This window comes from Macrobrachium nipponense, chromosome 40 (genome assembly GCF_015104395.2).
Source record: "Macrobrachium nipponense isolate FS-2020 chromosome 40, ASM1510439v2, whole genome shotgun sequence".
In the NCBI taxonomy this organism is placed as follows: Eukaryota; Metazoa; Arthropoda; class Malacostraca; order Decapoda; family Palaemonidae; genus Macrobrachium; species Macrobrachium nipponense.
This window is the reverse complement of record NC_061101.1, coordinates 47,977,788-47,997,324: the sequence shown is the minus strand read 5'-3', so window position 1 is coordinate 47,997,324 and position 19,537 is coordinate 47,977,788. Positions and strand designations below refer to the sequence as shown.

Here is a 19,537-nt window from a genome sequence, read left to right as displayed (position 1 = left end):
TCTCTCTCCTCTCTCTCTCTCTCTCTCTCTCAGGCAGAACTGACTCGAGCAACCCTTTTTTTTTTTTCTATTGCATTTTATTGTTTTCACATTTTATCATTGTTATATTTATTGTTCAATAACATTTTATTTCTTATGTGAATTGGTACTGCTTTTACTTACATATTATAGTAAAGATTATACTGTCTCTTCTCTCCTCAACAGTACCACAAAGCACAATAACTTGAAATCATTCATTCATTAATCCTCAAAAATATAAATTATCCCTCCCTCTACCTCAAGTTAGCTGTGTATCACAGCAATGCTGAATGATTTCGTTAATAATTTTGCTAAATTTTATTGTGAAAAGCTTTGTTTTTTCATTAACTATTTTGTTAATGTTGTTCAGCTAGACAGTCTCACTCGGCGTACCGAACACTGGCTCAATTAAGACTTTTTATTTTCTGTATTGCATTTCATTGATTAGTTTTCATATTTTATCATTACGTTAAATTTATTGGGAAATTCCATTTTTTATGTGAATTGTTATTGCTTTTACGTACATACAGTAATATTTCAACTCTCTTCTCCTCCTCTCCTCAACATATCAGCGCTCCCTCATTCAATCTCAAGTCAGCTTGGCGTGGCGTCACTGCAGTAACGTACGATTTTATACATCTTTTATGCTAAATGTTATATTGAAAGCTAGATTTTATATTAAATGCTTTATATTCATTTATTTTGTCAAATATAGTTATCATTAAACTATATATTGTAAATGAAAATACAAATCAATACAGTTTAACTTGTAAGACCCAGTAGGACGTCGAATACAAGTAGTATGAACTAGATAATCAGTCAGTTTGAAGTACGGGCATTTGTTTGACAGACGATACCAAATTTTCTCAAAAATTTTGTTCGAAAAACAGAAAGTTTGACATAAGAAACGTTCGACAAACGAGATACCACTGGACTCAGGTACAGGCAATCCTCAGTTATCGCCGGGGGTTATGTTCTCAGCGGGGAGCTGATAAGCAAAAACTGCCATTAACCAAAACTGTGATTTATGGCGCTCATGTTGCTTAGTTCCTGTTAATGGCACCCCTCTTTGGATTGTTATGATGCCATAACTATTATCGGCACCTTATGGGACTGATAACCGAAACTGCCCGTGGTGCCATGAATCACCGATATTATGGCTCTAGATGAGCACCATAAAACCGGATCACCATTAAACGAGTCCACCGATGACCGGGGACTGTCTGTACAAGCATTTTTAGAAGGGTTTTTTGGTGTTAGAACTATCAGATAGACAGTAATAAGAGTCTTTAGAGGTGTGTCAAGTATTCACAGATCTTCACTATTTGCGGAGGGTTGTGGTAAGCATCCCCCACACAAATATTGGAGGTCAACTGTACTCAGGGTTACCAAGCAACACTGCTTTCACTATTGTTGTTGAAAAGCAAATTTTGCATCAGTGTACAATAACATTTAGAAAATACTCACAGAAGCATGAGTCTTGAAATGGAGAAGCAATTCCAGTTATTTATAGCAATCGAGATTGAAAAGGGGAATGGAACTGACTCTCCTGAAAAGGGGAATGGAACTGACTCTCCAGAGCTCCCTGTAGAGATTTATTTAAAAAAAAGTATATGTACCCATACATAACTGTGGATTTGTTGCTCCTTACAGTACCATTACTGAAAACCTATAGTAAGTGAAAGTAAAAAAGGTGTTGGTTTGAAGGCAGAACTTCGTTGGTAACCGTACCATAGAAAATACAGTTGTTTCCTATAAGAGCATTTAAGCTTTCACATAACATTTATTACCTCAAAATAAAACATTGTCGTGTGTCCTTGACTTAGCTTGATGTTGATTTCCACCGTAAATTGGTTAGTTACCCATTAACGGCGCTATAACTAAAGCTATGGCCTCTCTAAAATGTTTATGACTGCCTATTTTAATAGTTCAAGCACCAAATATATGTTAAACTATCATCCTAAAACATTTAGTCATAAAATTGATATGATAATACAGTAATTGTTTTATGAAAAAATCCGTGAATATGGTGAATTTTCTGCCAATAATGAGGATATATGTTCCACAGAAAAATCTGCACATAATTGAGGCCACGAATGCTCACCCACAAAGAAGTGTGGGTTGACTGTAAATTTTCTATAATGACAGTAGATGTGAAAGCCCCAGGACCTTTGCTTTGGGCTTTTGACAATAGATCAACTCAGGTCTTTAGCAGTGAGTGTTTTGGGTATTTAGAAGTAGGTCTGCTCAGATCAACTCAGGTCTTTTAGTAATGGAGTGACTTGGGTATTTAGAAGTAGGTCTGCTCAGATCAACTCAAGTCTTCAGAAGTGAAGTGGCTTGGGTATTTAGAAGTAGGTCTGCTCAGGTCAATAGAAAGAGTAGGGTTTGAAGATTGGCTTTGGTGTGATTAGCAGTCAAGATGAAAGAGAAAGTATATTTTTGTGGCACAATCAACTGCTATTATGTAACATTACATACTAGTGGTTCTACCACCCAAGGTTTAAGAATGCTGCCATATCACTCTTGCATTAGCAAAAATTATACACTACCAATAATAAAGGTTAATCATGGATTGGCTAAAAGAAAGAGAGTACTCTATATCTTGAAATGAAGTTGTAGATAAGCCTCAAAAATATGAAATCAGCAGTCGAGTAGCACTTTGGTAGACAGTTGAAGGCAAGTTGGTTTGACAGTCATGACCCATCGGACCTTTGCGTGTATCAGACACTGGGTGAGACTAAGGTTTTCTTCCTTTTGAGAGGATTTGTCTGTAGGGAAATTTTGACAATTAAAGTACTATCAGTTATGGGTGGTTCATTTTAGAAAGAATCACCATTGGACACCATGTTTGGTTTATGTAAGTGCTTTATGTCATGATTGTATATTGATCAAGTTCTAAAATGCTATCACTTTCCTTTAATTTTACTTAACTTAGTAGTCATTTACTCCATAAAAGTCTGGTGGTAAGCATAGTGTTTACAACATTGTAACCAAGCCTGGCCTGATATATCTTGACCAAGAAACCACCAAGAATATTCTATTTCAGATATTTTGTTATGAGAATTTTAGTGAGAAAAGGATTTAATATTTTCAGAGTACTGAATAACTCAGGCCCCATAGTGCAGTTAGTCAAGTGTTTGTGTACAGATGACCACTGTGTTGCTTTTAATGTATTTTGTAAAGTTAAGCTTTTAATTTCCTCCAGTTAAAGTACAAAATCAAAGTCAAGCTGTAGTATCCTTCAAACATTAGTAGTTCTCTAATTTTGTAGCCTATTCAATATTGATCAGTAGGAATATTTGTGGGTTTTGGAGATTATGTTTTATTTATTTAATTTTTTCAGTTGTACTACTGTGTCAATTCTAAAATTAAAGCCAAAGTACATAGTTAAAGTTAAAGTTAAGCTTTAGTTTCATTCCGACATTAGTAGTTATCTATTTTTGTAGTCAATTCAGTATTGAGTAGTAGGAATATTTGTTGTTTTTGGAGACGATATTTTATTAATTTATTTACTTTTTTAATTGTACCATGTCAATTACTCTTAAAATTACAACCCAACCATTCTCTTTCAACAGCACATTCAACTTCTCTGTGCCATTTTTATCGTGGTTGCTGATATTGGTGCTGATTGTGGGGACGGTTGTTTTATATTTCATCCCTGTCCGTTACCTGGTCATGATGTGGGGTGTAAATAAGTTCTCACGCAAATTGTTCCGGCCACATTCTATGGTAAACAACGAGGTACTTGACTTCCTGTCAAGAGTACCAGATGATGAAACCTTGGTAAGTTACAGATTTGGTACTAATAACTTTTTCTGTGATGATCAGTAATTTTATACTCTTAATATTATTATTATTATTAACCCCACATTCTTACCCAATGAAATGTAATAGATGCCTAGTTCATGACTGTCCAGCACTTGCTCGTTGAATGCCCAAATTGGAATCAACAGACATTTATTTTTGAGATGCAACAATGTCAGGAATTCTCGCTGAAGCCAAAGATTTTTCACTTGACAAAATTATCATGTTCCTAAGCAAAGTCAGCTTTTTGATAAAGGCGAGTTTTTTTTTTCTCTCGTAGGGTAATTCCTGGGAACCAGCCTGAGAAGAGCCTTTGTTAGGCTCAGAAGTCTGATTAAACTAATATTTTATCCTATCCTATCTATAGGAAGCTTTTGTATTTGAAATTCAGGACATAGTGATTTGGTACTGTAATAATATTTCCGTAAAGGAAATTAGAATCTCAGCTCTAAAATATATGCACTGTATTCTGAACATTTGTTTTTATTAGGTAGCTAACAAAAACAAAATTTATTAGGGCCCATATTCATATGACAACAGGAAATGGGGTTTACTACATACTAATTGTTACATAAATAAAATGTATTAATGAGCTTCATTAGGATTGTTGATTATACTTTTTGTATATAGGAAAACATTCATTCACCACTGAACAGTAGATACACCTTGCTTCAAGTTGATAGTGAAGGTAGGCCCTTTTGAAACTGTTAAGACAGTTTTCAGTTTCCTAAAGCTGTGGCAGTGTGTGTACTGTATGCGTATATCATTGTAGACTGACTGTAGTGAAAAGAAGCTAGGAAAGTTACAGACAGCGTCCTACTTCCCCAAGTGGCTCATTCCAGAACCTATTTCACTTGTCAAAATTTCAACAGTTGGAATTAGTCTATGTAAAAAAAATGTTCAAATTAGAGATAAAGATTAAACTGTTATTTAAAAAGTAAATATGTACACAGTGAAGACAAGTTAAAAATCTGTGTACTGTAGGACATTAATCAGTCACATTATGGCTCATATAATACATAAAATGAAATAAAATACACCAATGAATCATTGCCTAAATAAGAGCCACAAGAACTGAAAGATAACATTTGCATATGCTTAAATGATTAATGTACTGAAAGTTTTGTAATCCTAAGACTTCTTATACACAGTGATAATCACTTTCAAGGTCTCTGAAGACTTATAAGATATATTACTCTAATGCAATTTTACTACAGTGGCACACCTAAGTGTTTGGTATGAATGAATCATTGAAAAAAATATAGAGCTTACTAGACTATGTAGGTAAACAGTATTACAATATCCTCCTAATGAGGAGAGCAAAAAAGAGGAAATAAGCGATCCGTGAAAGGAGTGGTAGATATGAATATGGCAAGATGCTGACCAGTGGTAGACGAGCTGCCCAAGAGCAAAAGCTTGTACCAGAGTAAGGTTGGCTTTGTCTAAAACAACATCCAAGGACAATTGACCTAAAACAGGTTGCATTGATTTTATCACTTATGAATATGAGGCCTTACGAACGATACCTAACTTTCGTGCAGCATTTTCTGAAACTTTCATTAGATGTTTCTCAAAAGTAAGATGTGAATCAAAAGTTACACCTAGAATAGTTAAAGTTTGTCTTGTTCAGCAAAGTTCCATCAGCCTGAAAGGGATGATGAAGTGTGAAGTCTGTACAAGATCTGCTAATGAATAGTGTTTTTGTTTTACTGGACCATGTACCTATTTAGCAATGGCTGTAGCTGTCTGGCAAGGATGCCATTGGTAGGCTGTTCCAAGAAATATTTCTGTAATTAGTATCCTTTCCAATTTTTGGAATGATATGGCCATTCTTCTCCAGCAGCCAAAAAAAAAAAAAAAAAAACAACTAGTCTACATCATTAAAAAGTTTAAAGTAGATTACAGTTGCCTATGAGATCATATGGATGTATTCAGCACTAGCAACACAAATAACAAAACAGTACTTACATAGTATTTACTTTGCGTAGAATTGTTATTTAGAATTATCACGAGTAGATTAATAAGGTCTAAAACTCTGATAGAAGTCATAAGCCATATGTGGACATTGTAAATCTCAAAACTTAGATTATCTAATACTTTCATGTAGCTGGGCAGTGGTTTTATCTAAAACAAACCTCATATATTTTAAATGCAAACCTTTGGCTTACATGGTGGTTCAATGTTGTTCTCAATTAAGACCCAAGCAAATAGGGGGAGGTCTTGTACTCTCCTCTGAATGGGTGAAGAAACCTAGTTTTCAAAGAGAAACTACAAATTAAGAAATGTGAGTGGAAGAGTTGATAGGCATTTCTCACCCTGTAGTCCAACGCGGAACCAGAGAAATTTATTTCTGGTGATAGAAATACCTTTCTCGATATAATGTGGTTCGGATTCCACAATAAGCTGTAGGTCCCGTTGCTAGGTAATCAATTGATTCCTAGTCACGTAAAAATATCTAATCCTCGGGCCAGCCCTAGGAGAGCTGTTAATCAGCTCAGTGGTCTGGTAAAACTAAGATATACTTACTTTACTCACCCTGTAGTTATTCTGCCATTCAGGATTGAGTGGCAGAATTGAATTCTCTAAAAGAACTGAAGTATGTAATAGGCTTTACTAAGGCCTTGGTTTGTATGCAGAAATTGTTGAAAAATTGTTTGATAGCAAACTGGTTTCTAGTCAAAACTCTGAGACAGAGTACATTACTGAGGAATATAACTGAGTGATTGAAGGTTTTAAATGCAGTATGATATTTTTAAGCACAGACAGAAATGCAGATGTAATAGTTCAGTATTAGGTTGCTATCTTCAATTTTTTTTCTTTTCATTTCTGCTCTTCCCAATTTAATTTATTGTAAAAAAAAACTATTGAGATGGCTTTGCTTTTCTTTCCACACTTTTTCTGTCTGCCCTTGGCTTAATCTTAAAAATGACTGAGGCCAGAGGGTTGTGAATAGGTCTGTTGATCATCAACCCTCCAATTATCAAACTTCCAAAATTGCAGCCCAGTAACCTTAATAGTTTTTATTTTATTTGAGGTTAGAGTTAGTCATGATCATGCATTTGGCACCGCTGTAGGCGTCAACAATACAGGACGCCACTGGGTCGTGGCTGAGAGTTTGATGGGTTTCATGAGTCATGGCTGAAAATTTCATATAACATTATATGTTGTACAGAAAAATCTACTGCATAAAAAAAAACAGCTTATTTTTTACTTGTTTAACTTGTGCACTGAATTAATAGGTTATTTTTTATTAAGGTAATAGTTTGTTAACAAAATGTTTTATATGTCTTCATTTTAATAATCAATTGGAACAATTTTAGCATAGCTTTTTCATGCATCTATGTGAATTCCAGACTATCCAGTTCTCAGTAGATACAGAAAAAAAAATGAACTCTACTGCTGCCCATTATATAGCACATATGCATTATTATGGTCATCTCAGGTCCCCATTGTTGTTTGTCCTACATCTTGTCTAATTGGAGCAGCAGCTAGAGAACATCAGGGTCTGAATGCAGGCACTTTAGTTAAAAGTAGTGGGGTGGTCCTGAAAAGATACTTTTGTTTTAAAACTTAGACATTTTAATTTTAACACATTGTGAATATTAACTTTCTTGGGAGGGAGTTGAGGATGATGAAGGTCCTGAAGAGCCCACATCTCATGAGAGTAAATGTAACAAAGAAATAAACTTTGACTTTGTTTATTGGAAGAAAGACAAGGGAACTTTGACTTTATTGGAAGAAAGACAATGGATTTCTACCCCCTAATTGGATACATGCGCTTGTATGAAATTATGTTGATTTACCTGAGCCAGAAACATCACCCAAAGTGGGTACAGCTTGACTACTGAAACTTCAGGGCTTAAGAATTCTTCTTCTGAGATCACCCTCTATATATGTTGCTGTAATGAGCCTCCTCCCTCTGTTCTATCTTGAATGGCTCATTTCATTATTGGTTTTGGCAATGTTTATCAGATGGATGCCCTTACAGACTCCAAGCCTCCCTGTTTATCTATGCTTAGGATCGACACTGAGTATGGCTGGCTTGCTAAAAAACAATATTGTAAACTATATATGTAATGGTTTCGAAGCCTGAAGGAAATACAGTAGTAGTTTTCATATGTTTCTTGACACATTATGTGTAAAAACAATGTAGCAGTACATAATCTATAAATCCTTAGTTATGTGAAAGCACATTTGAATAGTTTTTATGAAACAGAGGAGGTCCTCATCAGTTGTGGCTTGTAGTAACATCGAAGGAATATCAAAAGCAACTGTGGAACAGTCTTTCTTGCTGGAAGCGTGTGATTATTGAATAAGGTATGAGGTTTAATAAGCTGTCTTGAGTAGGCACAGAATAAAATAAACACTGTCTTTAAGTTTAGATTAGTTTAGCATGGATGTTGATTCAGTGATTCAAATGAAGGTGTCAAAATTATCAACATCAAGTAGAGATCCCAGCTAGTAAGCACTAGCATTCCAAAATGCTGACTCAATCTATTCAGTGCCATTGAAGTGTAAGTGGTGAGGCTTCAAAACTCCTAACTTCTGTCCTAGATGGGGTCTAGATAATTTTGTTGCAAAGATGTAAATCATCTTCTGACATTGTAGGGAAAATAAATAAATCAGCTATTATGGTCACAGAAAATATGTTTTCCATTTTGAATAACAGAGGCTGTATATTTTCAATATGGTTTGCCAGTGGCCTTGGCTTTCATTACCAAGAATCCCGTCTTGATGAGTCCTTGTTTGATGATCTTCAGTGTTAAGGTTAAGCTTGTCAGAAAATTGCTGGTGGAATGGTTTCTCCTCTTGGGCAGGCTCCTGAGGATATTACAAGAAGGGATGGGTGATGTGGGATAAACGTTTTTGCCTAAATGGAATGGACAGAGTTATAGCAAGGTATTTTGTGCTCTATACTTTGTTAGAAACAGTCCATATGATTGCAAATGATGAAAAGCATAGACTAACAGGTTTTTCCCAAGGTGCATAAGTATGTCCATCTTCTAGGCTGCTAAGATTGCAATCATCAAACAGTAATTTGGATCTTTATTGTTGAGGTTTGTTACAAAGAGGAGTCCCCCTCAGGGTCACATTGCCTTGCACAAGTCTTAATGAAGAGGTCATTAAGCAGGCAGGAAGCACTTGGAGACTGCTAAGAGGTTGCAATTCCTTGGGATGAATCTCAATACAAACAGGATGCCATTTTCTGCCTCACAAATGAACATGTCAACCACTGTTGTCGAGTTGTCCAAGATGCCAATTGTCTTGCCCCTGATGAGAGATGGCTTGCAGATTAATGAAGGCTGCCTTCTGTTCAAAGTAGAATACTTGCTGCTCCCTGTCCAGACAAAATTTGGTTCCTAATGATTTAATATCTATTAAATGAGCCCTTCATCCATGGGTTAAAGTATCTAAAAACAAGAGGATCTGAGGATATTGAAGGAGCAGAGGGACTTTTAGTTTGTAGTTCAGGAAAAAATCTGTTACCCTTCAAGATCTGTTTCAATTCCTGCTGAAATGGACATTGGAAAGCTATTGGTTGTGATATTAGAAATCAGTAACTGGGATGGGTGGATAGGGAGTTGGCTGTGAGTAACTAACTTCTCCAGGCATAGATGAGATGACCAATAATATGTTGTCAAGCCTTGGTTGGAGGAACTGGATTCTGGTGAAATCTCAGGATCATCTGGTATATAACCTTTAACATCTGTTCTGTTGGATGTATCGGTGTGTGTAGGAAGTTTTATGTATATTCATACCCAGATAAGTAAACGTGTACTTGGTTCCAGATCGAACTTCCCCAAGTTAACTTTGAGCCGAGACTTGAAGAATGTTGATTAAGGCCTTTTGCCAAAAACTTGAGGAGTGTCTGATTGCCAACCTATCAGGAGAAGTAGCTTTTTTTATTAATTAATTAATTTATTTTTTAAGAATTGGAGCGCCTGGGATTCAGGACAGACAGATGCATAGGGTAATGTTACTGGATGATTAAAGGGTTAAAATCACTAGGTTTTTTAGCATAAGGTTTCACTGCAGACAAAATTTCCAAACATTTAGATAACTTAATTTTTTTTATTCTTACTCTTCCATATCTTAAAGTATATACATACAGTATTATAATTATACTAAAATCCTTTGGTATTCAATGTATTGCAGGTGTTTCCTTGCTTTTATAATTATTCACATCATGAATCAAGTGTTTTAGACTGTATAAAGTCTGCACGCCCAGACTACTGTACCTTGTTGGTGAACTAAAATTTTTTACTTTTACTAAAATTTACTCAATAGGCTTTATATATCAGACGGAATTATAGTTCATCAATGAAACGTGAGAGGAGAAAGCGATCACAACATTGCAAGCAGTGATGTAGAGGCAGTAAGATGATAAAGTCCCTTTTTTGGTTTGGCCTTGTGCTTGTTTGCATTCAGTTAACACAATTGAAAGCAGCTGCAGTTTTGTGCTGCTGGTGCTTTTCCCCTAAAATGCATTAAAGCTTTCTGGTGAGTGAGCATGACTGTTGAAAAAAAAATAATGTATTTGGAGAAGCCAGAGAGATCAAATTTTCTTGTGGTGTTAAATAACTTTTAATTTAGGATCCTGAAGGCATATTTCCTCAATCTTTGTACAGGGAATTTTGTAATGCGTGCTCTACCCTTACTAGTGATTATGATTAGAACTCTAAATGAAGGTGATGTATTTTGGTTTTCAAGAATTTTTCCTTTTTTATTTGAGACTCTTTTTTTTATATGTAATTAGGTAGTCTTTCACAAGTTACTTTCTTGTTAGCAGGAAGATGACCGTACCAGAATGAGAATGGCAATAACACTATTCTATAATTTCTTTTCTGTATGGTGAAAGAAGCGTTTATTTGATCTAAACAAGTAGCCTCTAGCAAATTAATTTATTGAGAGTGGGGCAGCATGAAAAAGTGATGTAGTAGTTTTTGCTTGATCCCACAGGAAATGGTATTTTTGCAGAAACAAACTTTTAATTTCAGAATCTTAGGTAGTAAATTGATTGAAGATTTGGGTTTCCTTGATATTCTATAGAGGTATTTTCCTTAGGGATAGAAAAATTGCCTTTACATTCTTTTTTCTTGCATATATCATATTCATATGCACTTATTGTTGCACATTTGAAAAAAATAAAAAAAGCACAAGAGGTAAATGTTTACATATGTAATGCTAATGCCCTGTATGTTATTTTTTTTACAAGATTTTGAATATATGTATTAATCGTGAATGTACTGTATGATAAAATAACCACAGCTCTTGAAAGGAATGTAATTTGTGTTTAAATTTCACTCTTATAATTTCCAACACTTGTTTGTATTGTATCCAGTTGCCTTCAAATGGCCCTATAATTTTTACATAAACTTATCAGTCATGGTAGCATCGACCAGTGAATTTATGGTTTAGCTTTTGCTTCCTCGTGTTTGCTCTCTATTTTGTGCAGCATTTTCAAATGTATGTATCAATTAATCCTTTGGTCTACATAAATATTCAATCCGTTCCACGTGTGTCAAGTCTTATCAGAACAAAATCCTTGATTTGTATATTATAGTGAAAATGGGGGAAACAGTTGAGTTTATACAAATAATTTGGAAAAGAAAGACATATCAACAATCACATAAAAATCACTTTTCATAAAATGGAAATGCTTAAGTATAAGGTTGGGGTAGATGTCTTCCATCTCTCTTTCAAGCTCACATTTGCAAGTACACATATACGTACACTTATAAGTAGCAAAGTATCAAGTTAATCCTGCAATGACTCTATTGTCTCCAAAGTCCATCATCTTTAGAAAATGCCAGGTATTGTGGATTGATGAATCTGATACTGTAATGGCATGGCAGGTAAAACTGTCTGAATAAAATTTTCATTTGACCATTTAACTTCATCAATTTTATTATAGTTTTTTTTCCTAAAAGAACACAGCAGTCATGTAATGTTGTCCTGTCTTGAAACTGGTCAGCTGTCTACCCATGGATATTTGATGCGTACCATTCCTGATGCAGTCCCTGAATTCAGAGAATGGAAAGCATTATTTACTGTCAAACATATCTTTCGTGTCTGTTCAACTTTCAACCAACAACAACAGTCAATTATTGGAAACCGTAATTACATTTTTGAGGAGTTGCAGCTTATTAAATTACCTCTGATATATTCAGAACAAACCCTGTGATTTAACTGTTTGATAACAATATCCATTTGGCAGTAATAAAAAAACAGCTGGGCTGTCAGCAATAGTATTTGCAATAAGAATTATAACTATGTGTTATTAGAAATAGAAAATATCAAATGACACAAGAGTTGCGGTTACAGCTCTCCAGAGCTACTACCTTGAAAATACTCTATTACAGCTAATTAATTATTCAAATCATAAGTCATGTGAAACTGGTGTAAATGCTGAAATATGCTGGATAGAGAGGTAGTTTGTAAAGTGTTTAGTTTTAAGGTTGTTTGGTCTAGAAGGTAAGGTGTTGGGAGCAAGTGAAAGTTTTTGTGATGGAAGCAAAGCTTGTGTGAGAATATGGAGATGAGAGTGATAGGTTTGGTGTAAAAGTTGGTCTGAGGCAAGGGTGGGTTATGTCTTTGTGTTTTGATATTGTTAGGAATGGAGGGGTATGAAAAGTTGGAGAAAGGGAATTTCATGAAGGCATAAAGATACAGGATAAGAAAATTGGCCTAGGAGAGACTTTGGAACAGTTGATGTTTGCAGATGGTAACATACCAATTATGGAGAATGAAGAGAAACTTCAGAGGCTGTTGAGTTCCTTTCAGTATTTGTGGTAGGAGCAAAAGTAAGCTAGGGTAAGGTTATGACAGTTAAAGTGAAACTAAGATAAACAAATTACTTGAGCATGATTAATGCATTTAGGTATCTGGGAGTAAATTTGACAGATGAGAAATAACATGTCACTGATTAAGTGAAACATGGGAACCAGCAGGCTGTGTACAAAAGATTGGAAAAAGACTGATTTAGGGGTCTCTGGAAGCCAGGTAGGGAATATTTAAAGGGATTTTTGAGTTTCCTTTTCTCTATGGAAGTGAACTGTGGATGCTTAGTAGAAATGGAAGGCAAAATGTTGGAAGTATTGAGACATTTGCAATATGGAGATTAAGTAGGAGTGATAAAAATGATTGCATAGATGAAAGGGTAGATTAGTGTTTGGAGTTGGCTTGGTCCTGTGGAAAGAATGGAGGACTAATAAAGTTATAGATATGGGAATTATGTAAAAGATTCTACTAGTATTGCCAAGGTTATATTAATAATTTGACACTTGTAATGTAAATGACCTTGTCATCCCATTCCTTTTCCTCCTAATTCTTAATTTCCTTTTATTTTACTTGTAGTATAACAAAAAGAATTGTCTTGTTTTTTATTTTATTTTTTTTTCAAGTTTTTTCCACCAGTTGCAAAAGAGGAAAGCGTTTTAGTTTTTCACCACCACAGATCCCCAATTGGTGGTTAGTGCTGTCAGTGACCTCTTTGTAGGCATTACCAAAGGGTGTTTGCAGTATCCCTTTGGGCCCAGGTGCACCTACTTTTTAGCCTTTTACTTTAAGCCTCATTCCCACTTCCTAACTGTTACCAAGTGTATCTGTAGAGGTTTCTCTCAATTCCACCTTTAGATCCTTGCACTTTATATCCTGGATCTCTCTTCTCTTAATGACCAGCCAATCCAGCTCCTCTTCACTTTTCTAGCACTGAATGGCCAAAAGTGCCCCATTGCTTGACCCAACATCCTAAATTTCATAAATCAGCCATAATGGATTTTTTATTTACTATGAGAAATAAAGAAAAATTTATTATAAATGGGGTGATAAGGAAAGAAGGTTTCTCTATTGCAGTACTTAAGGAAAAGAGTTTGGCTTTTTATCTCAGTGTGATAAAACTAACTGAATAACTAAATAGAATTACCATACACAAAACAGCAGAACTCATTCATTCACATCCTTTTAGAAGTAGGGTAAAATTAGTGAATGATTTGGCACTAGCAGATAATTCAAAACTGGTAAAGGGGAAAAATGCCTATGCTTTGATCATCAAATTTTAACATGGTGATAATTACGCAGATATATGATATCAAATATTTACATGATGTCAACAAAAATGGAAGTATGTTGTACTTCCTCAGGTCACAGATACCTTACACTTCAGTTTGTTTGTTCTCCTTGCGTCTGTCTATCATAAAATGACGAAGTGTAACACATTCAAGAGAACTGAAACCTTTATGTATGGGACAGTCTGAACATGCATTCTCATGCAGGGATTATAGTCTGGTGTAGCTGTGTAAATGTTGAATGATTCAGAGTGAACAATATTGATTGAATTCCCACACTGTAGCTATATTTTATGCAAATTTACCTGACTGCAAAATAAGGTGAAAATTCTAAATTTGTTGAGTAGAACATTGTTGTTGCGTTTAATTTAAATGCACAGTGTGATGTCATGTTTAGCATGTTAGTGACCATCTTTTTCACAAATTTATCACTACATTAAGTTGATTTGAAATAATGCGTAGGTATTTTTTGTCATTTACACACCGATATTCTTTTACCCATATTAGTAAGTAAAGAGTTCTACCACTTTCAAGTTAATTGATTTATTTTTCAGCGTGATTGTCGAGAGTTGCGTCCAGTTCCGCATTCAGAAGATAAGAGAAGAGACCAGAGGAAAAAGAAGCTCAACTAGTAAATGCCCTGTATCAGGGATGGATTTACCAGGGTTAAAGCATTTTCAGAGTTTGTGCAGTGCCTCTTCAAACCAACAGTCCTGACATATGATATATGGCCTTATAGATCTTATGTCAGTTTTATGCAATGAGACTGAAATGAAAAAGAGCTGGAAAGTCAAAAAATTTCATTAGAACCATTTGGAATTCATCAAGTGTAAAATTTCACGTTGCTGTGACATTTTAGCAGATAGTGAAAGTAAGGTTTTTAATGCATGCAAACATAATGGGCACAAAACATAAGTATGTTCATTGTAAACAGGATTTTCAGAGATTCATGCAGTGTAAAGTACTGTTATATCATAAAAATAAACTCCATTAGTTATATGTACAGGTAAGTTTATAATGATTGAGGTTACATTATCAGATGATGAAGTTACTGCCAGATCTGCTAGAGTTCTAGAAGGTAGCATTTTAGTCAGTTAAACTGTAACGTACAACTACACTACCAAGAATCCTCTTTGAAGTCATGAAGGGTTCTTATTTTTTGGCATGAAATGAATCCTAGTTATGTGCATTTGTATGACTGTAATCAATTGTTGTTGTTGTTGTTAATGAAAGTCTTTCATATGTATTTGTATTGCAAGTTTCTTAACAGTTTTGCAGGTTTTTATGAAGACAAAGAATGTTGTGAAATTTTTTTATTTTCTTTGGATTAAGTATTTACCAAGCTGCCAATTGGGCACAGCTTGCTGCAAGTAATCATCTCATATCCATGGTAACTTCTTTACAAAGGCCATACATCATTTCCCATGTAGAAATCCCACTGTCACTGCTTTTGTCTTTCCACAGTTTTCCATATTAGTGCAGATATGAGAGGCTGTATGTCACCAATATTTAATCTGAAACACAATTAAAGGTATAAGTTATTTCTTCATTTCCTAATCCGATACTTTGGGATTCAACCTTTCTCATGTTATTTTGCCTCACCATTCAACTATGGAAAAAACTTTAGTTTTAAAGGCTGTATTATAATACTTGAATGTATAGCATATTTAAAATGATATTATTCAGTTGTAAGAATAGCCTACACCCCATTACTAATATATACTGAACACTGTATCCAAACATTGGTACATACTGCTTTCCATGGATGCTGAGATAAATCTTAAATTATGTAATGTCCACGTTCAAAGTTTTTTCGTAGAACATTTTTGGCATTCTGAAATTTCTGAGCACTATCAGATGCATAATGTACATAATTTATTTAGTTCAGTATTTCAAGCTGTGCCTAGTGGGTCATGTGACTTGTAAATACTATATGCAACATTGTAGATTAATGTTCAAAATACTGTGGCTCTCAGATATGGTTTCTAAACATTCCTTTGCTTTTATAATTATTCAGTAATGTATAAATGTTTAATCCAAAACACATTTGATAATTTCCTAGTCTCCCTGAGTCAGGTGTATTGATGTACAAGTATTGTGTTTACCATGATTCTCCATGCCTAGATGCTGTTTTGTTGCACAAGAATCACATTTCCATTTTTTAGAAATGCCAAATCCTGTATTGTATTGAGCATTCTTTCTTTAGCTTTGTTGTTGATATTTTAAGTGTGGTTCAGCAAGCGATAACAATGGTTGATGCATAAAGAGGAAAATAGTCAAGGGTTGGGCTTCATGGCCAATTTGTATGACAATTCTTGAAGTGAACAGATGCATCTGTCGATAGAACGAAAAATATATTGAGAATTTTATGTTGGTGCTTTTCTCCTTTACAGAAGTTTTGTTGGTGTGAACTCCTTTCACGAAGCTCTGATCTAGTCACTGAAAGTATTATGTCTGTAAAGCCACAGAACATTTGGAATGTCAACTATTAGATTTAAGAATTTCAATAATATAAACTACTGTATGTTTTTGAATCAAGAAAATATGAGATTTTACCCAGCTTGTCCTTGACTGGAAGACAGATGCTGATTATCATATCTTACGTACGAAATACCACACAGGGTTGTGCTGTCTTCAGATGAAGTCCAATTTACTGGAAATGAATAATAAGATGCTGGGAGTTTGTAGCTGAAGCTGGTATAACCTTGTTTTAAGAAAAAAATACTTGTGTTTGTTGATCTGGTGTTGGGGATTATTAGCATGTTAGTAGACTTTTTTATATGAAATTTGTATATTGTAATTTTTAAATATTTACCTGTGATACACATGGTTGTTAGGGCATTAAGTACTTTTTTGTTAAACGTTTATTTTTTGTAACAGACAAATTTGTAGTAGAATTCCTCCAATAAGCATACAAAAAGTTGCAATAATATCTCGGTAGTTGATTTGCTTTGAGAATGTGCAGAACCACTTGACAGCAGTCGTAGATTAACCAATGGAAATCAGTATTAACTAAAATTTGTTGAAATGCACTTGGAGGAATTGTTCCAATTTTATTTGTTGTGGACAAAAACGCCCAGTCACTGAGAGTGTACATAGTATATTTATAGAATATTAAAATAAATTTCCTTTCAAAACCAATAAAGCCAAATAGGAAGGCTTATTTATACCGTATTTGTATTTTATAACGTCTGAAATTAATTTTTGGTTAGAAGTGGCATGGTTATTCCAATTCATAGAGTTATAGGAGAGTGTATTGTGCTACAGTCATTCTTGTTGACTTCATATACTTTTTTTCAGAGTCATCGGAGTCCTGTTAACTTTTCAAAAAGAGTTGTAGCCTCAAGTCAAATTCTACTTAAAGGGTGCAGTTGCGTAAAGGTCTAAGCATTTACATCTTTCTTGCATAGTCCAAGACACTTGAACTTTCTTGCAGTTATCTCTTCTTGTAGGAATATATAGCATTTACATTAACTGTTCCCTTAGTAGTAAGGATAATAGCAAATGCGGTAGTCTAATAGTAAAAGCTTGTTATTATTCTACTGAGGTTACTGTGAAATTTTATGGGACAATTAATATAATCTAGTATATGAAGTGAGGGTATAACACCGTGCTTGAGTTGAAGGAACTTAGAATAAATCCCAATGTAGAGTAAAACAAAGTCATCATATTATAAAAGGAAATTTTTGTGAACAATCAGCTTATTTCTAGAATTGTTACTGTAGATTTAACTGATATTAAAATTATCACTGTTATCAGATTTAAGGGCAAATAATCTGTATTTGCAAGTGAAATTGAGTAATTTAATGTTGATGGTACAAGTCTTTGAAATTGTTGGCATTGATTAAATAAAACTGTTGAAGTGTATACTGAGCATTGGAAAAATAATGATAGAATTGACTCTTAATCTAGTTGGATGATCTTTCAAGAATTATTCTCATATTCTTAAGGGTGTCTAGTTCCTGTGAAACTGTTTTGTTTTCTGTAGCTTAGGCTGGTTGAAGATCATTTGTTATTCAAACCCTGGGAATAGTGCCATGCATACCATATTGTGCAATCTGGGAAACTGTACTAGAGTGCAAATTCTGTAAGTTTATGAAAATCCTGTTCATTAAAGCTAAAATATATTAAGTCTATAATCAGTCACATCAATTTTATAAATAGTCTTTCAGGACTGGAAAGTTTATGGATTTAAGTTTAACGATGTAGACAAGATGAAAAATCAGCCTACGTGACTACTGGTTTCACTGAAAAGTACATAAGGATTATTTTTCACAAGTATTTTGTGCATGCTTTTCATTTGAAATTATTAGTTTTTGGGGCTAAAATAATTATCTTAAAACTTAGAAATAGTATGATTACAGAAAATTCTTAAATGATTTGCTATTCTGTGTTGAAGAATGGTTTTACAGGTTTTAGAAGGGATATTGGCAGAAAAGTATGCCTTCGTAATTTAAAAGGATATAGGCAGAAACGATGAAAAGTTCTATTTACATGAAAAACTCAAGGTAGAATAACATGTGGTCTTCAGTCAGCTTCATGACCTCTGCATGTTCTCCTTTTTTGTCCTTGCTCCATCCATGCAGTGATAATTATTGTACTGTCATCACCGATGCCATTTGGTGCCACTGATAAATCATTGTTTCATGTTCTCTTTGATTATATTACACTTTAAATAAATATCTTTTTTACGGAGAAGTACCTTCAATTACCATGATGTTGAATTCTTTTACGTTGGCTAAAGGTAAGTGAGACAAATGTTTTGCTGTGGTGGTTTTGATATTAGCTGCATAAAGTTAGTCATTTAGTGACCTCAGGTCCCGCCACATGGTGTTTAGCCTAAATTTGTTTATTCCAATTCCAGGGCTCCAAGGAGGAGAAGCAGAGCTGATCTCTCCTGGGCTGAAACTGAACCATGCTTAAACCACACAAATAAAGTGGTAATTGTTTCCTTGGAAATGGCTGAATGAGATGGAAAAGACTGATAGCCTAACTTGAGCTAATGTGTGGCTAGTCACTGGAGGCTAAACAAATATCTAATCAATTCTGGAGCTCAAGTTATCTGTTGGGTTTCTCATGGTGTGTGTTCGTCTATTGAATATTCAGGTATGGAAATGATATGTGTAGAGTAGACTGTGGTAGATCCTTTTAAAAAAATGTGCAAGAAAAAAGTGAGCATATTTCTTCTAAAGAAAGGTAGTAGGAAGCATATACAAATAGACAGCTCAGTAACAGCATGGGTAAAAAAAATTAACAAGGTTGTTGGAAATGTTAGCAGAACAAACTTGGAACCTTTGGAGGTTTTTATATATTTTAAAATAAATACAATAGAGAATTAAGAAATATATTTTTCAAAAAAAAAACTTCAAAAAGGACTGAATACTCCTTTACTAACATTCATTAAAACAGACATTTTTTTTATACATGAGGAGAGGGCTTGTGAACATAATGGCAGTATGTGCACTATGTTCACACTGAATGACCTCATAGGTGCCAGAGCTTGGCCTTTGGTCTAAATTCTGTATGTAGTTATATTCTATTAATATCATGGCCCTTATTTCAGTTACAGCCAGCAAAGCATTAGCTGACCTTCATATGTTGCAATTCTTCCTTACTTTACCTTCATTTATATTCTCTTTCTTCCA

At 34.5% G+C, this 19,537-nt stretch overlaps 1 protein-coding gene across 9 annotated transcripts in view; it reads left to right on the top strand.

The window, feature by feature from the left end:
* LOC135212135 (multiple C2 and transmembrane domain-containing protein-like) overlaps positions 1-18,590 on the top strand; it is a 252,696-nt gene extending 234,106 nt beyond the window's left edge. For 8 of the 9 annotated variants that reach the window (XM_064245546.1, XM_064245544.1, XM_064245545.1 and 5 more), the window contains 2 exons: positions 3,597-3,804; positions 14,447-18,590. In XM_064245546.1, coding sequence (XP_064101616.1) covers positions 3,597-3,804; positions 14,447-14,524 — 286 coding nt within the window. In that variant the 3' untranslated portion in view covers positions 14,525-18,590. Of the gene's footprint in view, positions 1-3,596; positions 3,805-10,113; positions 10,202-14,446 lie in introns of all 9 variants that reach the window. The other variant, XM_064245540.1, reaches the window with a different exon arrangement.
* Positions 18,591-19,537: the final 947 nt, after the last annotated feature.